We start from the raw sequence: 21,221 nt of genomic DNA on the forward strand, positions 1-21,221 counted from the left end.
ATTAAACTGTTGGAGCCAAAAAGGATAATAATAAAATCTTTTTCTTGACAAGAAACGAAAACTAAATCAGAACGCGAACCATGAAATTTAAAATGAATTTAACTGCAGGTAGTAACTTTGCTATTTCTGATAAAAGAAGAGAATGCAGTGCCTTAGGGTAATTATTTCTTGATTCTAGAGACTCAGACTGGGACTATGGTCTCGCTCTTTGCGGGGGGTTTGTGCGAGTATTTTAACTTTCCCGCCAGTATGCAGACACCATCCAAATTTACCCATCATTACGCTCTTCAACCCAACCTTACCTATCCTTAACATAATACGTATGACGCTACAAAATTTACCAAGCAGCAGAAGTATTAGCCAGAAGGAGTGGAACGAATCTACAGCCAGAAACGAAATAAAAGAAATTGCAAATAGACATCATTACTCAGGAAACCTAGAAATATTAAACCAAATTAATTAGTACGCAAACAAAATTGATAAATTACGTAAATAGAATTGGCCTGCTTTCTTGAAGCCACATATTAACTACAATTTATTGTAGTAAAGAAGAAGAAGTAAAGTATACCCTGGACTGTAAACTCATAGAAATGAAAAATTCTATATTTCGTGAAATTTTTCGTAATAGAGACTGTTACAAAATTTTAAATAAGTTTAATTTCTAATTCTTTTCTTCAAATGACGCAATAAAATTATACCCAATCGTTAACCTTGTAAAAAATGGTTTATAATTAAAAAACCTCCCATTATTATATAATTAAAAAAGGGCCCATTTTGTCGGTCTTTTTAAAATTATTCCGTAATTTCAAAATGGACGGGAAAAAAAATTAACACCTCATGATTTGTCATGTTTAAGGTGCCCTAGGCCGTAAACATTTCTTATCTGAATAACTTCCTAGAAGAACCAGAGATATTGATGTTAGAGTCTTTGTTTTTGTAGTCGTAGAAGTGAAAATTTCAATATTTCGTCAAATTATTCATAATAGAGATTTAAAAAATTTTAAATAAGTTTAATTTCTATTATTTTTCTTCAAATGACACAATATAATTACACCCAATCATTAACATTGTAAAAATGGTTTATTAATAAAAAAAACCGTCCTTTTTAGAAAAGGGCCCATTTTGTCGAATTTTCGTATTTTTCAAAATGGAGGAGGGGGGTTTGGTTTTAAAAATTTGAAACCGATTGGTTTTTCATCTTTAATGTGCCCTGGACTGGAAACAATTCTTATCTGAATAACTTCCCAGAAAAACCAGAGATATCACCATCTATAATTAGTATCACAATCTTTAATTTCTTTTTTATCGAAATGAGGCGAAATGAGGTTTTGGCGTTCTATAGTCCAATAGTGCCAAAATGGGCCCTTTTCATGTGGACGTCCACAAATATTGATTTCAATCGTTGGTTCAATATTGGTAACCAAGGAATAACCAAGCATTAATTTAATTTTAAAGCATTGGTAAATAATTGGTCATTAATATTGGTCCAATCTTTGTTACCAATGAATAACCAAGGCTTGGAAAGTCCGGCATTTGCCTTGACAGCCAATAGTGATCCAATGTTGGCTGCCAATGCTCGGCAAAGTCGCATATTTTCGATCAAAATAACAACAATGCGGTCAACTAGTAACATAAGATTCTCAATGTTCAGTACATTGCATTGTACGAAAAGGCAATAATAAGCCCGTTTATATACTAAATAAAACTTTGATTAAATATTAATTTACAGAATCACTTCATAAGTTATAAATTTTATTATTAATATATTCAGATATATTAAGTTTATAAAATTTTAAATTTATAACACCATTTTTAATAAATATTAATTGTTCAAGTCCATTTTATAGTTCATTTTTATGATGTTCACTAATCGCCAATTGTCTTTAATTTCTTTCACTTCAGTTGTTCAAATAATTATGTTTTTTTAAGTAATACAAAAACTAATTTTTTTGCCTAAAAGTGTATCTATTGAACTTTAAAAATCCATAATATTTTTTAAATTAGTCAAATTTTTAAGAAACTACAACGTTTTTTGTAAAAAAAGTCAATTTTCCAATTTGTTAGTATTTTTTTTTTGGTTTTACAGTTTTTAAAAAATTTTTTTTTTAATTTATCAAAATATGAATAATATCATTGTTTTGCTTACTAAAAAACCAATAAAATTCAGTACCCATAATTGACTTTACGTCAAATAGAAACCTTTTAAAATAAGTTTAAAGTTTGGGGTGTTTGGACACCCCAGTTACTCCTTAGAGGGTGAGTACATTCACGTACTCCTTCTAGGGTTAATATAATTTAATTTTTAAGGAATAATTTACTTTTGAATAATTATTTAAATTTATTTACTATATTTACTACGTGTAAATATAAATTACCTGTTAAATAAATATATTCGTATTCAGTAAATAAATTTCATATTCAATAAATACATAATTCAGATATTTTGACGGTTAATTGTATTTTAAATAACTTTTTAAATTTGGCACTATTTGTTGGTTGTAGTGGCACTGCTGTAAAACTGCAGCGTTATCATGTTGGTCACTCTGTTTATCCGCATGAAAACACTTCATTGCATAGTGTGCGTGGTGCTTTACCGTTTTGTGTCGTGTTGGATTAATTTGTAAAACAAATTATTATAGTAATTAGTAAGAGTATAACTTGTGAATACTTATTGAATTATTTATGAAAATGGTTACACAGTTCGTACATTTAGTAACAGGAAATTAGCCGATTACTCGAAGTCATAAAGAACAAGAAGAAGAACATAACCTCAAAGTTTTACGCTCCCCGAGTGAAAAATACCAAATGAGCCGTAAAAGTATTAAAAGTTGACGATATATTTAGGCAATTTCGGTGCAAATGATTGCACTGAACTTTTTCTTTCTCTGGTAAGTGTGTTAAAGAGTTTTCGTCGTTTTCGTTAAAGACGATTTTTAAATACAAAGTAGGACAAAGTGTGTGCGGTGTGTGCTTATGGATTAAGCGAGTAGTTTTGTTATTTTCGTATTTATTAGAGTAGATTATTCAAACAATTTATTTATTTTTTCATTAAAATCTATAAAAAAAATTTCAATTTAAGGTAGTTCTCAGAGTGCTACTCTTGTAAAAATTGATTTTCGATAGATTTTCTTCAAATTTTGAGGAAATGTTTCTTCGGATGCCCTTTAAATGTAAAAGTGAAAGTTTGAACTTGAATAACTCAAAATTTAGTATCGCAAAGGGGTTTGAAATTTATACCACATTTAAAGGACACCCGAAGAAACATTTCCTTAAAATTTGAAGAAAATCAATTTTTACAAGAGTAGAAACCGGAGAACTACAACTACCTTCAGTCTTATATTTTTCAAAAATTTTAAAAAGATATATTGTAGGTATATCCCTAGTAGAAATTTGTCCTAGTTATTATAAAGGAACTGTACAGTCGCGCTTAAAATTGTCTAGTTACTTTACAAGCCAACTGGCTAATAACTGGAATGGAGTGTCACGCTTTTTTCATCAAGTTATTATCTAGCCCAACTTTATAAATTCTGGTCAACGGTTCTGTAGAAAAACTAGACAAATTAATTCTTTTGAAATACTGAAAATTTGTTTAATATTAAGATTTACTGTAGTTAACACATTTATTTCATGCAATTAATATAAAATTTCTATTTAGCATTAAAGAAATTCAATAAAAAATATTTTTGGAAAATTTCTGTATGCATTATAATATATACATAATAAATGGAATAGAATAAAAAATTATATAATATTTTATAATTTTTAATTAATTAGTTGAATTATTATATTAAAAAAAATGTGAATAAAAACTGTCCAGTAACTTGAACAATCGAGTGGCTCCATGACAAATTTCTACTAGGAATAGATAGAATAGATCTTTATTTATTGAAGCGGGGATTTGAATGAAATATATACAGTTATTTATATCAGTTATTGTCTTAATTATTTCCTTATTACTATATACTTTTACTATATCACGTTAAATTTCAGTCCACATTTTCAATTAGGATGAAAATATATCTGTAAATCTATTTTTTCATTTTTTATAGATAACCAAATTTTTGTATTTTTTTGGGGATTTTTAAAAGTAGACAAATTTTCAATTATCTATAACTCTAAAACTATTGAATTTAGAAAACTGTGCCAAGAACAGGTTTAGTTTTTTACTTATATCTAATACACACTTACAAATAATAAGGATAGTTTAAAAAAAATATTTTGGTTCCCTACACGGAAAAAAAAAGTTCCCAGATATTTCAGGAATTATTTCCTAACTCTTGGATACGTGGTAACAGCTCTGAACTAGCGTCGAACATTCAATGGTAATCAATGAATGTTTGAAAGAAATTCGGGAACTGTATTAGAAAACGCTGTAAATAGTCCAATAGTCTTTTTTTCATTTCTTTCTCATGTAAAGTCCATGGCACTGGCCGCAACTGTTTCTGAAATTTTCGGGAACTCGTCAAGGAATCTTGGTGCGCAGAAACCCAGTGCGCACCAGTCTCAACAAGTCTCACAGTCAGTAAGACTTGCGTGCCTTATATATTTATTTTATGCTGAGGTATTTAACGCTCCTGTTTAGCTCACGTGGATAAGACGCCGGACTTCTATTCCTCGGGTACGCGAGTTCTGTTCCAGCCGCCGTCGATTTTTCTCTCATATGGTTTTTTCTATTTCAGAAACTTAATAAAAAATAAAAATTGTATGTGACCTTCAAGGATAAATGTGTGTGTGTGCGGACGTGTCAAGGAGGGGAAGTGGGAGGGGGGAAGCAGAATCCATTTTTTCTTGCATTCGCCTAACTTTTCGATTTTCTTGAATAGTTCCCGACTTTTTCAAGAACAGTTTGCCGAGAAGTGGTGAAATAGTTATAATTTGTAGAGAAATAGTAAATGACATATTTAAACGAGGCAACCTTTAGTTCTCTGTGAACTACCCGCCGTATCCAAGAGTTAAGAACGAAGTTCCCGAATAATCTTCGAACTTTTTTTTTCCGTGTATAGAATAGAAAAATAAAGGATACGTATTAGAGCTGTGCAAAATAATTCGAACCGAACTGTTCGAATTTTTTCACCTAGTTCGAATGTCGAAAATTCGACATTCGAGTTAGCTTAGTTCGAATGTCGGTTTTTCGACATTCGACATTCGAGTTACTACAAAATTCGAACCGAACCGAGTTGTGTTCGGTTTTAGTACGCTAAAATGTCGAATTCTAAAACTCGACATTTCAGTCGCTCAGTTCGAATGTCGAATATTCGACATTCGAGTCAGTCCAGTTCGAATTTCGAAAAACCGACATTCGAGTTAGCCTAGTTCGAATATTCGACATTCGACATTTCGGCGCCCCAAAACCGAACAAAACTCGGTTCGGTTCGAATTTTGCACAGCTCTAATACGTATACCTTTTTTCTACGCTCAGAGAAAAAGTTTGTTTGGTTATTGGAAAGAAATTTTTTATTTGATGTTGTTTGTTTCATTTAACCAAATTTGTGTTTTGAATAGAGAATATTGTTTAGTTAAATACAATTTGTTCGACGCAACACACAAATTTGTTTGATTCAACCAAATCATTTTATTTGACTCAAACAAAAATATTAGTAAGAAGAATATTTACAAAAAGGTTTTGTGAAGTTTTCAGTTGGTTGTTTCGAATAAACTTTTTCCTGAGTGCACGTATAAAAATCATATAATATGTTTAATGTAATATTTTAAATGTTTTTTTTATAATTAAGTAATTTTGTTTATGTGAAGAAATATATAATATTTTACTTAATTGTTATTTATTTTCCTCTAATAATGTTTGAGTTTCCTAATTTAATATTTTCTAGTATACATATTATTGGTTAATTTATAATTTACTATATGTATAATTTTAAAATATCAATAATTACATAATAAATTATAAATTAACCAATAATATGTACTAGAAAATATTAAATTGGGAAATTAAAATATTATTAGAAGAAAATAAATAACAAAATTAAGTAAACAAAAATATTTATTTAAGTGAACCAAATACGTTTACTAAAACTATTTATTTGAATCAAACAAATCTTTTCTCTTAAAATAAACAAATTTTTTAGTTATATTAAATAAATATTTTTGGTTAAGTGTAATAACCATTTGGTTAATACAAATAAACGTATTGGAAGAAATTATTTGGTTGAATCAAACAAACGTTTGGTTGACTGTATAGCAATGCATTTATTTGGTTGATTCAACCAAAATTTGGTTGTTTCGAACAAATTTTTTTCTGAGTGTAAACGGAATAAATAAAAAATACTTGTGACGTGGAATTGACCGTATATTATTATTATTTATATAATTGTTGCATAAGTTATTTTAATATTTTAAAGTCTTAAATTGAAAGTTTAAATATAAATCCCAATGTTTTTAACTTATTGCAGTTGAACCTCAGTGACTTTTAATGTAAATATCTAATAGAAGACATTTTATATAAATGCCATTGGATAGTGCAAAATAATTCCAAAACAATCATTTATCCGCAAATATAAACGAAAATAATTTCAATTTCTATTATCTGAACCAGATCCTGCCTGAATTAGTTCGGATAATTCAGTTTCCACTGTATTTAAAAAATCTTTAAATTTCGCCGGGAATTTGAAAATCATAATTCGTTAGACACCCTGTATTCACAGACGTAGCTAGGTAGAGGCCAGGGGGGGCACGGTCCCCCCAAAATTTCTCCGGGACCCCCTGAAGAAATGACATAAACATTAATAAAAAATAATACATTTAACGTATAGGGCTAAATTTTAGTTAAATTTAGTGCCTACACTGAGAAAACTGGAGTATTGGACTAAACATATCTGGAGGGACAAATCGTTGATATTTGATAGTTAGCTATTGGATAACAATCTAAATGTTCAAATACACCATTGACAGATATTCGTGCCATTTCTCTTGGAGGGAAAATGAGTTTATAACAGAGGGACAAATTAACCATCTTGAGAAATCCCTTCCTTATCCGGCGCGAAATGAATAAATATGGCAACCTAACCCCTAAATTAAATGTACATAAAATGTCAGAAAAATAATTTCGCGCGCATCAGATCGTACACATTTTCTGCGCAACTTTTAACCCTCAGATATAATGGGAGAGAATATACAAGTAGATTTCCATTATCAATTCGAAATTTATTTCAGAAGGACTATTTAACTCTCTTCATAAGCAAAGGAAACATACACTTTTTGAACCTCTGAATTTGACTCTCCAGTTTTCTCAGTGTAGAAAAACATTTTTCGAAAATTTAACATTAGCACCCTTCTCCCCCATAAATATATACCTATCAGAATATGCGCACCGGGGCCGGGCCCTCCCTAGCCAAAAGTTCTAGCTACGCCTATGTCTGTATTTTTCAGTTTTTTAAAAACTTAACTGAACTTTATGTTCATCCATAAGTTTTGAATGTTCAAATGAACGAAATATTTTTCATCTAAAAGATTTTCATAAATTATCGATTGCATTAAAAGTTAGAAATTTTTATTTTGCATTTAGAAACTTTGTATTTACTTTTATTTATTTGTGATGCAAAATTATTGTAATAAAAATATTATTTGGAAAATAAATTAATACATTTCTTTTCTTTAAACGCTTAGAAATTTATGATCTCTTTTTCGAATATATTTTAATGAGGAATCATTCTTATTTTCCAAACTTTCTAAATTATAATGCTAAAATTGGTGAAATGACTTTTTTTTGCTTTAAATTCGTCTGATAGTTTTTTGAGCGCCCGCGGAGAAACAGACTTTTTCTCTTACCAGGTATACATATGCATGAAACGTTGAAGCATCATTCCTTAGAGATGAAGGAAATACCCCTGGGTATATAACGCCACATACATGAGAATGGGAAATTGAGGGAGTTTTCTTCTCTATTCTTCCCTTAGAATCATCCATTAGTGGCAAAGAATTAGTCGTACGTGTTTCAAGAAACTTATTTTCTTTTTTACAACTCAGGTGTAATTAAGGTATAAGGGGATCACGTCTCCAAAATGAAGGAGTGGATCCTTAAAAAAGGGAAGAAAAAAATAAAAACAAAAGTTTCACCTGTAGAATAAAAATGATTCCTTGTGTTTGTTTGTTTTTTATACTGTCGTATATAAAAGTTTTTTTTTGAAAATTTCTATCAGTATTTTTTTCCTTTTATTCGTAAAAAAATTTTTTTGCAGGACTTTTTAGTTGGAATGAAAACAAAGGAATTGTAATGCATTATTTTTGAAAGATTCTTTTTATTTTTTACAGTTTTTCTAAGGATAACAAATTGAGACAAAAACTGTATCAAAACGTTGCTTTGCAACAATTTTGATACTTTTTTTGTCTCAATTTGATATCCTTAGAAAAACTATGTTAAACATTTTCTCTTGCTTTCTTTTTTTAATTACTTTCTGAATGAAATTTTTAACAATATTTCAAAACATTGTCGTATTCTTTTTCATTACTAATCTTTATATTATTTATATTCTATTTTTATATTTTACTTTAGTATTTCATATTTATATTTTACATTTAACTTTTTTATATTTTATTTAATTTTCGAACGGGATATTTGAGATCATTATGATTATGTTTTTAAAAAAATTTGATGCTAATATTTACCCGGATTTCCAAGATTAATTTCAATTCTTCCTTCGTTAGGTGAACGACCTCCAGTTAATCGAATGGCCATCCCTCGCTGATGAAGATCCTTAATTTTCATCTTAGGTAATTGGACAAAATTTAGACTTGATTCTGACGCGATTTCCTCTTTGTCGTTCATGCAGATAACACCTGCTGCTTCGCCACTCTTACAATCAGTCTTACTCCATCCATCAAAACGACACTGCGCCAATTCATCTTCAGTGCCATCGCAATATAAATTGTCCATCCAAAATCTTCCTTTAGCGATAATAATTATAATTTTATTATTAATAATATTAATACTATTAGTAATAATAATAATAATAATAATAATAATAATTTTGAACTTTTAAACTTTAAATAAGAATTATTACTATATATTAGTTTAATTTTGGCTTATTATAAAAAAATAAATTGTGAAGTTCTTAAGAAGGAAATGCAGTTAAATAAATTATTAATATTGTTACTGTTATTATTAATTATTTAGTTCATAATTGTTTTTGACGAAAAATTTTATTTATTATTTATATAATTTGGAATTATTTTTAAATTATCTGTAGAGGGATTGAATTTAATTTCTTAATAATTTATTTTCTTTTTTAGGTTCTTTAATTAACGATTCTTGTGGGAAAAAGCAAAGATGTAAGTTTTTAACAATTTATAATATTATTATTAGGGTAAGTCCTAGGGAGATGGCCAGTTGAAATATTTTACAGAATTTGTAAAGAAATATCACTTATTATGGGTTATTCTTCAACCTTTTGTGACTACTAATAAATGTAAACAACAAATTGTTGAAAAATAATAAAAATGTAAGTGTAATCCGTCAACATTTTTTTTGCATGGGTCTAAAATAATTTGAAAATTTCAGATTTCTTATTGCCATATTTCATTTCATTTTATTCTGCAAAATTCAAAATTAAAAAAAAATTGTTTTGTAAAATGAAATATTTAGAGTTTATTTCTAAATATTTGTTTTAGTTGTTCTTGAATTTGACTTATGTTTTTGCTTAAAAAAGTAAATTGAAAAATTATTTTTCTATAATAACTTTTAGATATTAAAGAAATACATTAAAATTTCAAACAAATGAAAATATCACACAGTTAAGAGGTTAAGACACAAAAATATAATGATTGAGTTAATAGTACAATGACATTGGTCTTGATTAAAATTACACGCTTCAGGAAATTATAAGAGAAAAAGAGGGAAAATTGTCGGTAGAAATTTACACGGCAATAGAAATGAATGCGTATTAGGGATCATCCATAAATAACGTTACACTGATTTTCAGGTTTTTTTGACCCCCACCCCCCTTCGTTGAATTTGGTTTCAAATTACCAACCCCCCCCCCCTAAATATAACGTTGCAAAAATGACTTATACCCGCACGGAAAGAAATTTGGTAAGATAATATCATTTGGGAAAGTGATAGATTTTTAGGATCAATAGGCGAATAGAATTTAACCATCTAACGCGAGTAATATTAATATGAAAATATTTTAAAGGAGCTGCAGATAGAAAGAAAGCAAAAGCCAGTTGTAAAATTTCCATCTATTTGATGTGAAAAATGCTCGTAGGCCTTATTACAGTTTCAGCACAAGTCACCTGTTACTATTCCATCGGCCACCACTATTTTTCAGGCGGAGTTTGTACAACACAAACTAACCTTTATATACCTGCATGAACACATACACACAAGCAACGTTACATTTCAAAATCACCCACCTCCACCCTTGTTGCAATCAGTTGCATTTTTCGACCCCCTCCCCTCCCCTAATCGTGTAACGTTATTTATGGATGCTCCCTACGTATGAAATGAGAATAGAATAATGAGATACCTATACACAATGTTTTAGAGAACACTTATAGTTAGGAAAAGGATGTAGAAAAATATGTCATATAGAGACAGTTATTTGATTAAAAAATATAATAATAGTAATAATAATAATAATAATAATAATAAAAATTATAACATTTATAATTATAAAATTATTATATGATATTATCACTTGGTTGTTATAAATATTTAATAAACATTGAATTTAACGATCATTCCGAGTCCGGTGTATAAAATAAAACAACTAATGTTGTTTAATGTTTCGACAGCGATTTACGGATTACCCAAAATCCACAAAAGGGATAACCCTTTGAGACCTGTTGTTTCAACTATTGGTTCTCCAACGTCCTTTTTATCCAAACAATTGTTCGAAATACTTGATAAATCCATGATGAAACCAAAATCTTATGTACGAAACAGTTTTGATTTTATTGAAAAAATTAAACATTTTATTATTCCCGATAATCATATTTTAATTAGTCTCGACGTTTCATCTTTGTTTACTAATGTTAGTTCTGGACATGTACGTAATTCTATCATCAAACGATATAGGACAATATCTCAAAATTTTAATATTGATTTAGATGAATTAATTGACTTATGTCAATTTTTATTTGATAATACTTTTTTTAAATTTAATGATAAATACTACCAGCAAATTTATGGTACGCCCATGGGATCATCAATTTCTGGTCTTTTTGCTGATATTGTCATGGAAGACCTTGAGACCTATTGTAAATGCTCAATTGTCTTTTAAACCTCTTTTTTCTATAGAAACGTTGATGATATAATTACTTGCATACAGAAAGATAAAATTGACGAAATGATTAATATTTTTAACAGCTATGACGAAAGATTACAGTTTACTTTTGAAATAGAAAACAATAATACTATTAATTTTTTGGATGTTCTCATTATTATTAACGAAAGAAATCAACTCATTACTGATTGGTACAAAAAACCCACATTTTCTGGACGAACCATTAATTACCATTCTAAACATCCTTTGGCTCAAAAAATTGCAATAATTTTTAACTTAATTGATAGAGCTATAAAACTCTCTGACAAACAATTCCACTCAAAAAACATAGAATATGTGAGAGAAATTTTATTAAAAAATAATTATCCATTAGATTTTATAAACAAGCATATATAATGATACGTGTTTCTTTTATAGAATCTAATTCTCTATGTTCTATTGACAAAAATGTCATACTTTACACAAGTTCACCAAAAGTTCTCTTACCCTATGTTCTGAACCTTTTTGAAAAAACTTCCTCACTTCTGAATAATTATGCTATTTTATCCATTCCTTGCAAGAATTATAACATGAATCATAAATTTGTTAAAAAAGGCAAAGATAAAAATGTAAAATCTGAGAACACCAACACTGTTTATAAAATTAATTGTGAAAATTGCTCTGCATGTTATGTGGGACAATCAAAAAGAATGGTAGATGTTCCTATTAATGAGCATAAAAATTCGGTTTCTAATGTAATTGCTACTCATGATTTTTTTAGACACAAATTTGATTAGAAAAATTTTCTCATATTGGACAAAGAAGCAAACTACAAAAAACGTTTGATATCGGAAATGATCCATATTAATTTACAAAAAAATCCGGTTAATAAAAAGGAAGACGTACAAGATCTTAGTAATTGCTATAATCATTTTATAAATGAAATGAAATATTCTTAATCTGTTTGATTTGCCCTGACATTTCCTAAATTTTGTTTACTGACACGGTCATTCACCTCACGTCAGTTAAATTATACTTCGTGAATTATATACATTTTATTTACCAGTGTCCACTTGTAATCGCCACGACAAAGATGTTCCTTTTGGAACCTTTTCTAATTTTGTTTATTTTTTTTCGGTAAATAATTGTTTAAAAATAAGTTTATAATTATTAACTTCATATTTTTAAGAATGTATTTTAATTTAATTATTTTTCTTTTTTTATTAAATAAATTATAGTTTCTGAAGAGGGCAGCCGTGCTGTCGAAACGTTAAACAACATTTGTTGTTTTATTTTATACACCTGACTCGGAATGATCGTTAAATTCAATGTTTATTAAATATTTATAATTATAATTATATTAATTATTAGAATAATTATTTTTAATTTAAAATATTATTATTTATTATTATAAAATTTTGTATTTTGGAATAGTTGAGATAGATTAAAAAATTGCAGAAAAAGTGAAGTTTTAAAAGTTTTTTGGATTTTCCAAAAATAGAGATTCTAAACTGATGAAAATTTTAGTACTCTTATATTTTACATTAAATCACAATTTTAGGCCCTACACCCAGAGAAAAATATTATTTAAACCAAATATATTTTATTTGAGTTAAATAAACGTATATTTGTCTCAGAACCAACTAGACTTTTTATTTCTTTTAAATAAAAATTTTATTCGACACAAATAAAACATATAATTGAGATAAATAAAATTTTATTCAAACCAAATAAAATTTATTTCAAACAAATAAAAAGTCTAGTTGGTTCTGAGACAAATATACCATTTCTCTGGGTGTATGTTGAAATAAAATACAACCTTTTTTAAAAAATAATTTTAAATCTAAAGAATTTAATTTTTATTATTTTAAACAATTAAAATAAGCTTCATTTAAATAAAAATTACAATTTGTTACATCTAAGAAGAAACGATTATTTATGGTAATAATATACACGGAGAGAAATGTGCTACGAATAACGCACGAGACATGTTGGTTCGCTTTTCGCATAGACGTCTGTACCTAATTTTGCAAAGGCCGGTGCTAACTTTGCACAGCTTGTGTCTACTTGTGCCATAATTGCTCAAAATCCATGAAAAATCAGCATGGATTTCTTGCAACTTACGCATGGTGGTGTGTGTGCGTTTTTAGTACGTCTGCTCATACGCTAAGAGCAACAGATTTCTCACTGAGAAAACGATTTATTTGATTCAAATATATTTTGTTTAAATCAAACTTAAAATATCTTTGCTATGCAATTAAACATATTTTTGAGATTAATTGAACATATTTTTTGGTTCATTTAAAGAAATAATATATTCAATTTAAACATAAGTTATGGTTGATTTTAAATTATTTATAATTAACTTTTAAGTTTGAATTAAACATAATTTTTATTTAAATCAAAACAGAAAATATGTTTGAATTAAACATAATTATTCAAACAAATAATATTTTTGAAATTTTCTATATATTCACGTAGAAAAATGGAAAAATGATTTATGCAGTCAGTGTAGTACTCCTTTATAGAATAATATGTGACAGGTACACACTATAGTATTAGAAGTTTCATAGCTGAACACTTTGGGACTCAACACAAGTTATCCCATTCATCAGCTTAAACAAGACTGTTTATATAGTCTAAGAGGGAATAAGAGTATAAAAAATTGGAATGAGAAATTTCTTTCTCATGTAATTGTTAAAAGAACGCGGCAGTGTACAAAACACAAGTCAATAATAGAAGCGAATATTGAACAACTAGTACTCTGTCCAGTTCTTTCGAAAAATGAACGCCGTGCACATAAAGTAGATACCTACTCGAAAACAACAAGTTATTCTCTCTCTCACACACTAATGGTCGTTCACTTATCTTACCGTTTCACTCAGGGAGTATAGACTTAAGGAGACCAATGTAGTGTGTATGAAATCAACCATTTTATGTCGGAAGTTCATAGTTCTGAATCTTCTCGTATAGCGCGCAACGATCGCATAGATAGCTGAAGTTTTAAAATGAACATGGATTTCTATAAGTTTACTAATTCATGTATATACTATATATTCAAATTATAAATATAAATATAATAATAATAAGATAACAATACAAAGTCTATATTACAGGGCTCGGATTGTGCGACTTTTTTGTGAAAAAATGTGCTTTTTACAGATTTTTTTGATTCAGGAGTGTCGATCGCTTGACATAACCTCAAACTAAAAAGTGATTTTTAACAGCAAATAAAACCATAATTAAAATGATTTCACCAAATTCTGAAAGATCCAGTTGTACAATTATCAGGAAAAATTAGGTTGGACCAAAATTTGATGTAAAATCATAATTGTTAAACATTATGTGTTTTTTCTTTAAGGGTCAGTAACCAATTAAAATTTGTAACCAATTTTGATAAATAATAGCTCATTCTACTCATCTTTGAAACATTCTCTACATTTCCACTCGTTGAATTTTGTTTAAAATATTTTGTTCAAAAGTTATTAAAAAAAATTTTTTTTATTTTATTTGCTTAACTATTGAACAACCCAGTAAAAAAAAACTAATTCAAATGAATTGAAACGAATTAACATTTTTGGTAGGCTCCAATTCGTATTTGTCACAAAGCGGGATTCACTCAAGCTCTTTGTATATTCAATTGAATTTAATTCAATATGTACCAATTTGTCCAAACGAATTCGCATTCGAAAGAAATGGCCAAGGAATGCATTGAATTCGTGCTAACGAATTGAAAAAAATTAAAGGCTCAAAACTTGTCCAGTGAATTGGTACGGATAGAAGGTTCGGAAGTTCAATACAGTTTCACGAATTCAGGAAAATTGCATCATGGCTCCAATTCGTATTTGTCACAAAGCGGGATTCACGAAAGCTCTTTGTGAATTCTTTTTAATTCATTTCAATTAGTTTTCGTTTACTGGGAAAATATTTTAAATAAAATTTAACAAATGTAATTGTAAAAAATGTTTTAAAGAACAGAATGAGCTACTATTTGTCATAATTGTTAGATCACTTTTTAGTTTGAGGTTATGTTAATAACCTCAAAGCCTCAAATTATAGTAATAATTAAGTTTACTATAAAGGTCATGTTATTCAGTGGCCACGTGCCTATTAAAACTTTATTAAAATTATTGATAGAACATTAAACTCTTTTAATCAATTTTATTATAACTTTTATAAATAATTAAATTTTTTGAAGAATTTCTTTGTTTTTTTTTAAATTGAATCCTTTAGTGAAGTTTTATAAAATTTGTATTAAAAATAATTGAATGTTTTCGAAGAATGTTATTATTTATGAAAATAAAATTCATTGTCATAATTTTATATTACCTATTTATTATTTGAAATTATTTTTAATTTCAAAATACAGCAAAAATAAGGTTAGGACGGTTAGGACTTAATCAAGCGACTATATATGCGATCGTTTGCCATCTACAGGATGTACACGTACTACTGATGTACTTCCGACAAAATGTTGCGCCTTTCAGTGAAGTACATGCATATAAGATTGGTCTCCTTAAGTCTATACTCCATGGTTTCACTTACTCTTACTACTCTCAACTATTATGCAGTGCAGTTAAGTTCATTAAATTATTAAATATTGCTGTGAGAATAATTAATTATACATTTCATTCAAGGTCAATTCACTATTTTGTCCTTTCTTAAAAAAGACATGGAGTGGAAAGGTCGAATGTATATCGAAAAGTATCGAAGTAAAGAATGGGCAATGAGAATGTAAAATCTTAATAGAAGGGTGTTTTTAAAATTGTTTATACATGTGAAGGTGGCGCTGCACTCGTATGTTATTTAAAAAGAGCGCGAATATATAAATTTTATTTTTGTTAAGAGAATGTACACATAACAAATCTTATTTTGCATTGTCAAAAAAACGTCAATATTTCAAATATAAATAAGCAAATTATTAACTGAAAAAATTTGAATATTATTATTAATGAAATAATGGACTTGGACAATGGACATATAAAAACTAGCACCGTAGACGGCCGCTTGCGGCCGTCGGAGGAGCTAGTACACGGAAAAAAATAATCAAATTTACCATGAGGAGTGTCAAACTTGAAAAAGGTTAGGAAAAAATTAATGTTTTTTATTTATTTATTATTAAATTCTAATAACCGTATCAAATTGAAACTAGTTGACAATATTATTTATTCAATATTATGAATATTGTTGACATCCATACTTACATTAATTACAAAGTAAAATCCACGCATGATCTAATTTATTTCATTGGTAACCCTGACGGATGGTGTTAACTGAATGTGCGCTTATAAAGTGCACATTGGGTGCACATTTTTTTAATATGAAAATATTTGATAAAATTGATGAAAAATGTTGAAATAAACATTTTTAGTGAATAAATAAACATGTTTAGAGTAAATAAAAAAAACATTTATGATAAATAATGTTGAAACTAATTAATTATTAATAATTGAAGTGTGTAATGTTTGAGAGTGAGTCAAACAGTGCATGACATTTCTTTTTTTTCTTCTTGAATAAATGCTTATAACACGAAAAAAGTGTTTGAAATACATAAAAGAATGTTTAAAATATTTTACGTTTATTTTACCTTGTATTGTTAATTGTTATTTATTTAAGAAAAACAATTTTCTCATAAAATGTATACTTTCTAGTGAGAAATCTAGTAACATTAGTTTTTCTATGAACCGGAAGCCGTGAATATTTGTATGTTTAAAGGTGCAATCACACTTTTCTGTTGAAATCCAGTTCACAGCTAGTTAAAAAGGTGTTTCTACAATAACCTGCAAATGCATTTATTTTGTTTGATACAAAATAATTGCACAATCTGATTATAAGTTTCTTTAAATTAGTAAATTGAATATAAATTATCATGAATTCATATGCAGAGAAAAATACATGTCTATTTTTTTGCATCTGCCTCGCGCATTTTTCACTTTATTAGAATTATTAAAAGTTTTTTTGAACTTGACATGTAAACATAACCTATTATATTTACATTATTATCCGTGAAATAAATTCTTTTTGTCCACATCTAAAGTTTGACTTTTGTTTTGTTTGTTTTCTTGTTTAGAAAATACGGATGTATTTTTCATGATTTATAATAAAATAATATTTTAAATTGGTAAATTTTAAAAAATTATGATTAACAAATAAATGTTGTTTTTTGTACGATTTTTTATAACAAATTTTGTTTGAATGATCTGAATTATGCAAATTTTTTGTATTTTTATCTATAAAAAATATAAGAAAATTGTTAAAAAATTATCATTAAGAAATAGGAGATGTATCCAATATAAATTTTCATAAGAAAACAATTTGAATTACAATTGCTTTAATAAAATTCAAATTTTTTTAAAAATACTTATAAATTCTATTTGTCAATTGCAAATTTTTTTATTTTTATAAATGAAGGAAAACATTTTACTTAAAAAAATGTTCTTTTACATTTCTTTACGAATTTCTTTAATTGTAAAATTATTCAAAAACAATCATTTCTTTTTTAAATATTTAATTATTATTATTTTTCCACAGGAATTAAGATTTTTAAAAATGTCAAATTCAAACTTTTTTGAAATTAAACAACGCTTATAAAAGTATTATTATTTTATGTTAAGAATATTGTTACTGTAACTTCTTAAACATTATTTCTAGCATTTGAAATCAATTATTATTCTCTAGAATTTTTAACTAAAACTTTTGTCTAAATCAACAATTTTTAATAACTTTTGAAAAAGTTCTTTGAGAATTTTTAAATACATATATTTGCTTTAAAATTCAATTTGAAGAAATTTCGATTATTTGGAAATTCTTCAATTAAATATATTAGAAACTAAAAACGATAAATAATTCAAAAAAATTCTATTAAACAAATTAAGAAAAATTAGTTCCATAGAATTCTTAATTAAAAATATGAAAAGTTTAAATTTTCAAAGATTATATTTTGAAATTCACTTTTAAATCCATATTTATTAGAAATTTCTAAGACAATTCAATTATTTAACTATAAAAATAAATATTTTATTAAACAATTGAATGTTTCTTAAAATTTTATTTTCTAAAAAAATTTTATCAACAAATTTTTAAATAATTGAATTCTCTTCACAAATTTTAATAAAACTTTTTTAAGAATAATTGCATTTTTCGAGAAATTTGATAAATATTGTATTAAAAATAATTAAAATTTTGCCAAGCATTTTATAAAAAGCTTTAAAAATAATTGAATTTTTAAGAAAAATTTTATTATTTATAATGTTAATCGAAATTTTGACAAAAATTTTTGAAGATTTTTAAACATAATTGAATTTCTGTGAAAAATTTTATTAAAATTATTTTGAAAAAATTAAATTCTTAAGCAAAGAATTGTATTAAAATTTTTGACAACAATTTTATTCTTGAAAGAAATTTAATTAAAAATTTATCGAAAATAATACTTAAATTCTAGTAAATAAATTGTAGTAAAGGTTATTAAAATAATTAAATATCTGGTAAATTTTAATAAAATTTTTAAGAATAATAACTTTTTTCGAGGAATTCTACTTTTTCTACTTGCTACGAAACTAGAAAAAACAAACAGGAAATTTTTCTTGCTATCAACAAAGTTTTTTCTAGTTTCATAGAAAGTAGAAAAAGTCTTTATAAAAGGTTTGAGAAAGAAGCAAAGATATCCGAAGATTTTCAATAAAAAATTTTGAAAATTGATGAACTTAGAGCCAAAAAAAATATAAAAATTCCAAATCTTTACAAACAGGATATTTTTTTACTATCAACAAAGTTTCTTCTAGTTTTGTAGCATGTACCGAAAAGTCTTTACAAAAGGTTTGAGGAAAAAGCAAAGAAATCCGTAGATTTACTAAAAAAATACTTAAATTCGTTGAACTTAGCCAAAAAAAATGGGAAATTTGTAATTTTGTATTTTTCTGTCTAAGTTCATCAATTATTAAAAATTTTTCAGATAATCTTCGGATTTCTTTGCTCCTATCTCAAACCTTTTATAAAGAATTTTTCTACTTTCTATGAAACTAGAAAATACTTTGATGATAGCAAAAAAAATTTCCTGTTTGTAAAAATTTAGAATTTTTTTTTTTTTTTTTCTTTTATCTTTTTTTGACTCTTTAGGAGTTAATATTTTTATCTTCATCATTGTTATGCAACTTTTGATTAAGATTAAATTATGAATTCTTATTATATGAATAATGTATATTATGTATTTTATTGTACTTTAAAAATTGTTCTCATGGTTTTCCTAGAACAAAATAAAGGAAATTCTAAATTCAAATTTCTTTGCTTCTTCCTCAAACCTTTTGAAAATTCTTCTCTTCTCTCTTCTTAAAGACTGGAAATATTTTTCTCTTTCAACACAGTTTTTTCAAGTTTCGTAGCAAGAAGAAGAAGACTTTACAAAAGGTTTGAGGAAAAAGCAAAGAAATCCGAAGATTTTCTGAAAAAATTGTGAAAATTGATGAACTTAGCCAAAAAAAAAATAAAAATTCCAAATCTTTACAAACAGGAATTTTTTACTATCAACAAAGTTTTTTCTTGTTTTGTAGCATGTACCGAAAAGTTTTTACAAAAGGTTTGAGGAAAAAGCAAAGAAGTCTGAAGATTTACTAAAAAAATATTTAAATTCGTTGAACTTAGCCAAAAAAATAGGAAAATTCCAAATTTTTAAAGACAGGAAAAATTCTTCTCCATTATCAAAAGTTTTTCTAGTTTCGTATCAAGTATAAAAAGAATTTTCAAGAGGTTTGAGGAGGGAGCAAAGAAATCCGAAGATTTTCTAAAAAAATTTTGAAAATTGATGAACTTAGCCAAAAAAATAAAAATTCTAAATTTTTACAAACAGGAAATTTTTTTCGCTATCAACAAAGATGTTTCTAGTTTCGTATAAAGTAGAAAAAATCTTTAAAGTCTTTTGTAAAGACTTTTTCTACTTGCTACGAAACTAAAAAAAATTTGTTAATAGTAAAAAAAATTACCTGTTTGTAGAAATTTGGAATTTTTATTTTTTTGGCCAAGTTCATCAATTATTAAAATTTTTTCAGAAAATCGTCGGATTTCTTTGCTCCTTTCTCAAACTTTATCTAAAGACTTTTTCTACTTGCTACGAAACTAAAAAAAACTTTGTTGAGGAAGAAAAAAATTTCCAGTCTTTAAAAATTTGGAATTTTGTATTTTTTTGTCTAAGTTCATCAATTATTAAAATTTTTTCAGAAAATCGTCGGATTTCTTTGCTCCTTTCTCAAACTTTATCTAAAGACTTTTTCTACTTGCTACGAAACTAAAAAAAACTTTGTTGAGGAAGAAAAAAATTTCCAGTCTTTAAAAATTTGGAATTTTGTATTTTTTTGTCTAAGTTTATCAATTATTAAAATTTTTTCAGAAAATCGTCGGATTTCTTTGCTCATTTCTCAAACTTTTTGTAAACTAAAGTCTTCTTTTTTTGCTATAAAACTAGAAAAAACTTTGTTGAGGAAGAAAAAAATTTTGCCAAGCATTTTATAAAAAACTTTGAAAATAATTGAATTTTTGAGAAAAATTTTATTATTTATAATGTTAATCGAAATTTTGACAAAAATTTTTGAAGATTTTGAAACCTAATTGTATTTCTGTGAAGAATTTTATTAAAATTATTTTGAAAAAATTAAATTCTTAAGCTAAGAATTGTATTAAAATTTTTGACAATAATTTTATTCTTTAAAGAAATTTAGTTAAAAATTTATTGAAAATAATACTTAAATTCTAGTAAATAAATTGTAGTAAAGGTTATTAAAATAATAAAATATCTGATAAATTTTAATAAAATTTTTAAGAATAATAACTTTTTTCGAGGAATTCTACTTTTTCTACTTGCTACGAAACTAGAAAAAACTTTGTTGATAGTAAAAAAATTTCCTGTTTGCAAAAATTTGGAATTTTTATATTTATTTCGACTAAGTTCATCGAATTTAAAAATTTTGCAAGAAAATCTTCGCATTTCTTTGTTCCTTCCTCAAACCTTTTGTAAAG

At 26.6% G+C, this 21,221-nt stretch overlaps 2 protein-coding genes across 4 annotated transcripts in view; one reads left to right on the forward strand and one right to left on the reverse strand.

Annotated features, from left to right (window-relative positions):
• The window catches only part of LOC122513113 (G protein-coupled receptor kinase 5), a 668,663-nt gene that overhangs the window by 374,854 nt on the left and 272,588 nt on the right, over nt 1–21,221 (forward strand). The window contains exon 5 of the mRNA XM_043629370.1: nt 9,244–9,282. The gene's annotated coding sequence lies outside the window, so the exon portion shown is untranslated. The remainder of the gene's footprint in view (nt 1–9,243; nt 9,283–21,221) is intronic.
• Nucleotides 1–21,221, reverse strand: part of LOC122513114 (lysyl oxidase homolog 3A-like) — a 99,475-nt gene that overhangs the window by 22,593 nt on the left and 55,661 nt on the right. For all 3 annotated transcript variants that reach the window (XR_006302689.1, XM_043629373.1, XM_043629374.1), the window contains one exon: nt 8,620–8,898. Coding sequence is in view for 2 of the 3 variants with exons in the window: in XM_043629373.1 (XP_043485308.1) it covers nt 8,620–8,898 (279 nt within the window). In the remaining variant the exon portion in view is untranslated. The remainder of the gene's footprint in view (nt 1–8,619; nt 8,899–21,221) is intronic.

Source organism: Leptopilina heterotoma, unplaced genomic scaffold (genome assembly GCF_015476425.1).
Source record: "Leptopilina heterotoma isolate Lh14 unplaced genomic scaffold, ASM1547642v1 Lhet_134, whole genome shotgun sequence".
Taxonomy (NCBI): Eukaryota; Metazoa; Arthropoda; class Insecta; order Hymenoptera; family Figitidae; genus Leptopilina; species Leptopilina heterotoma.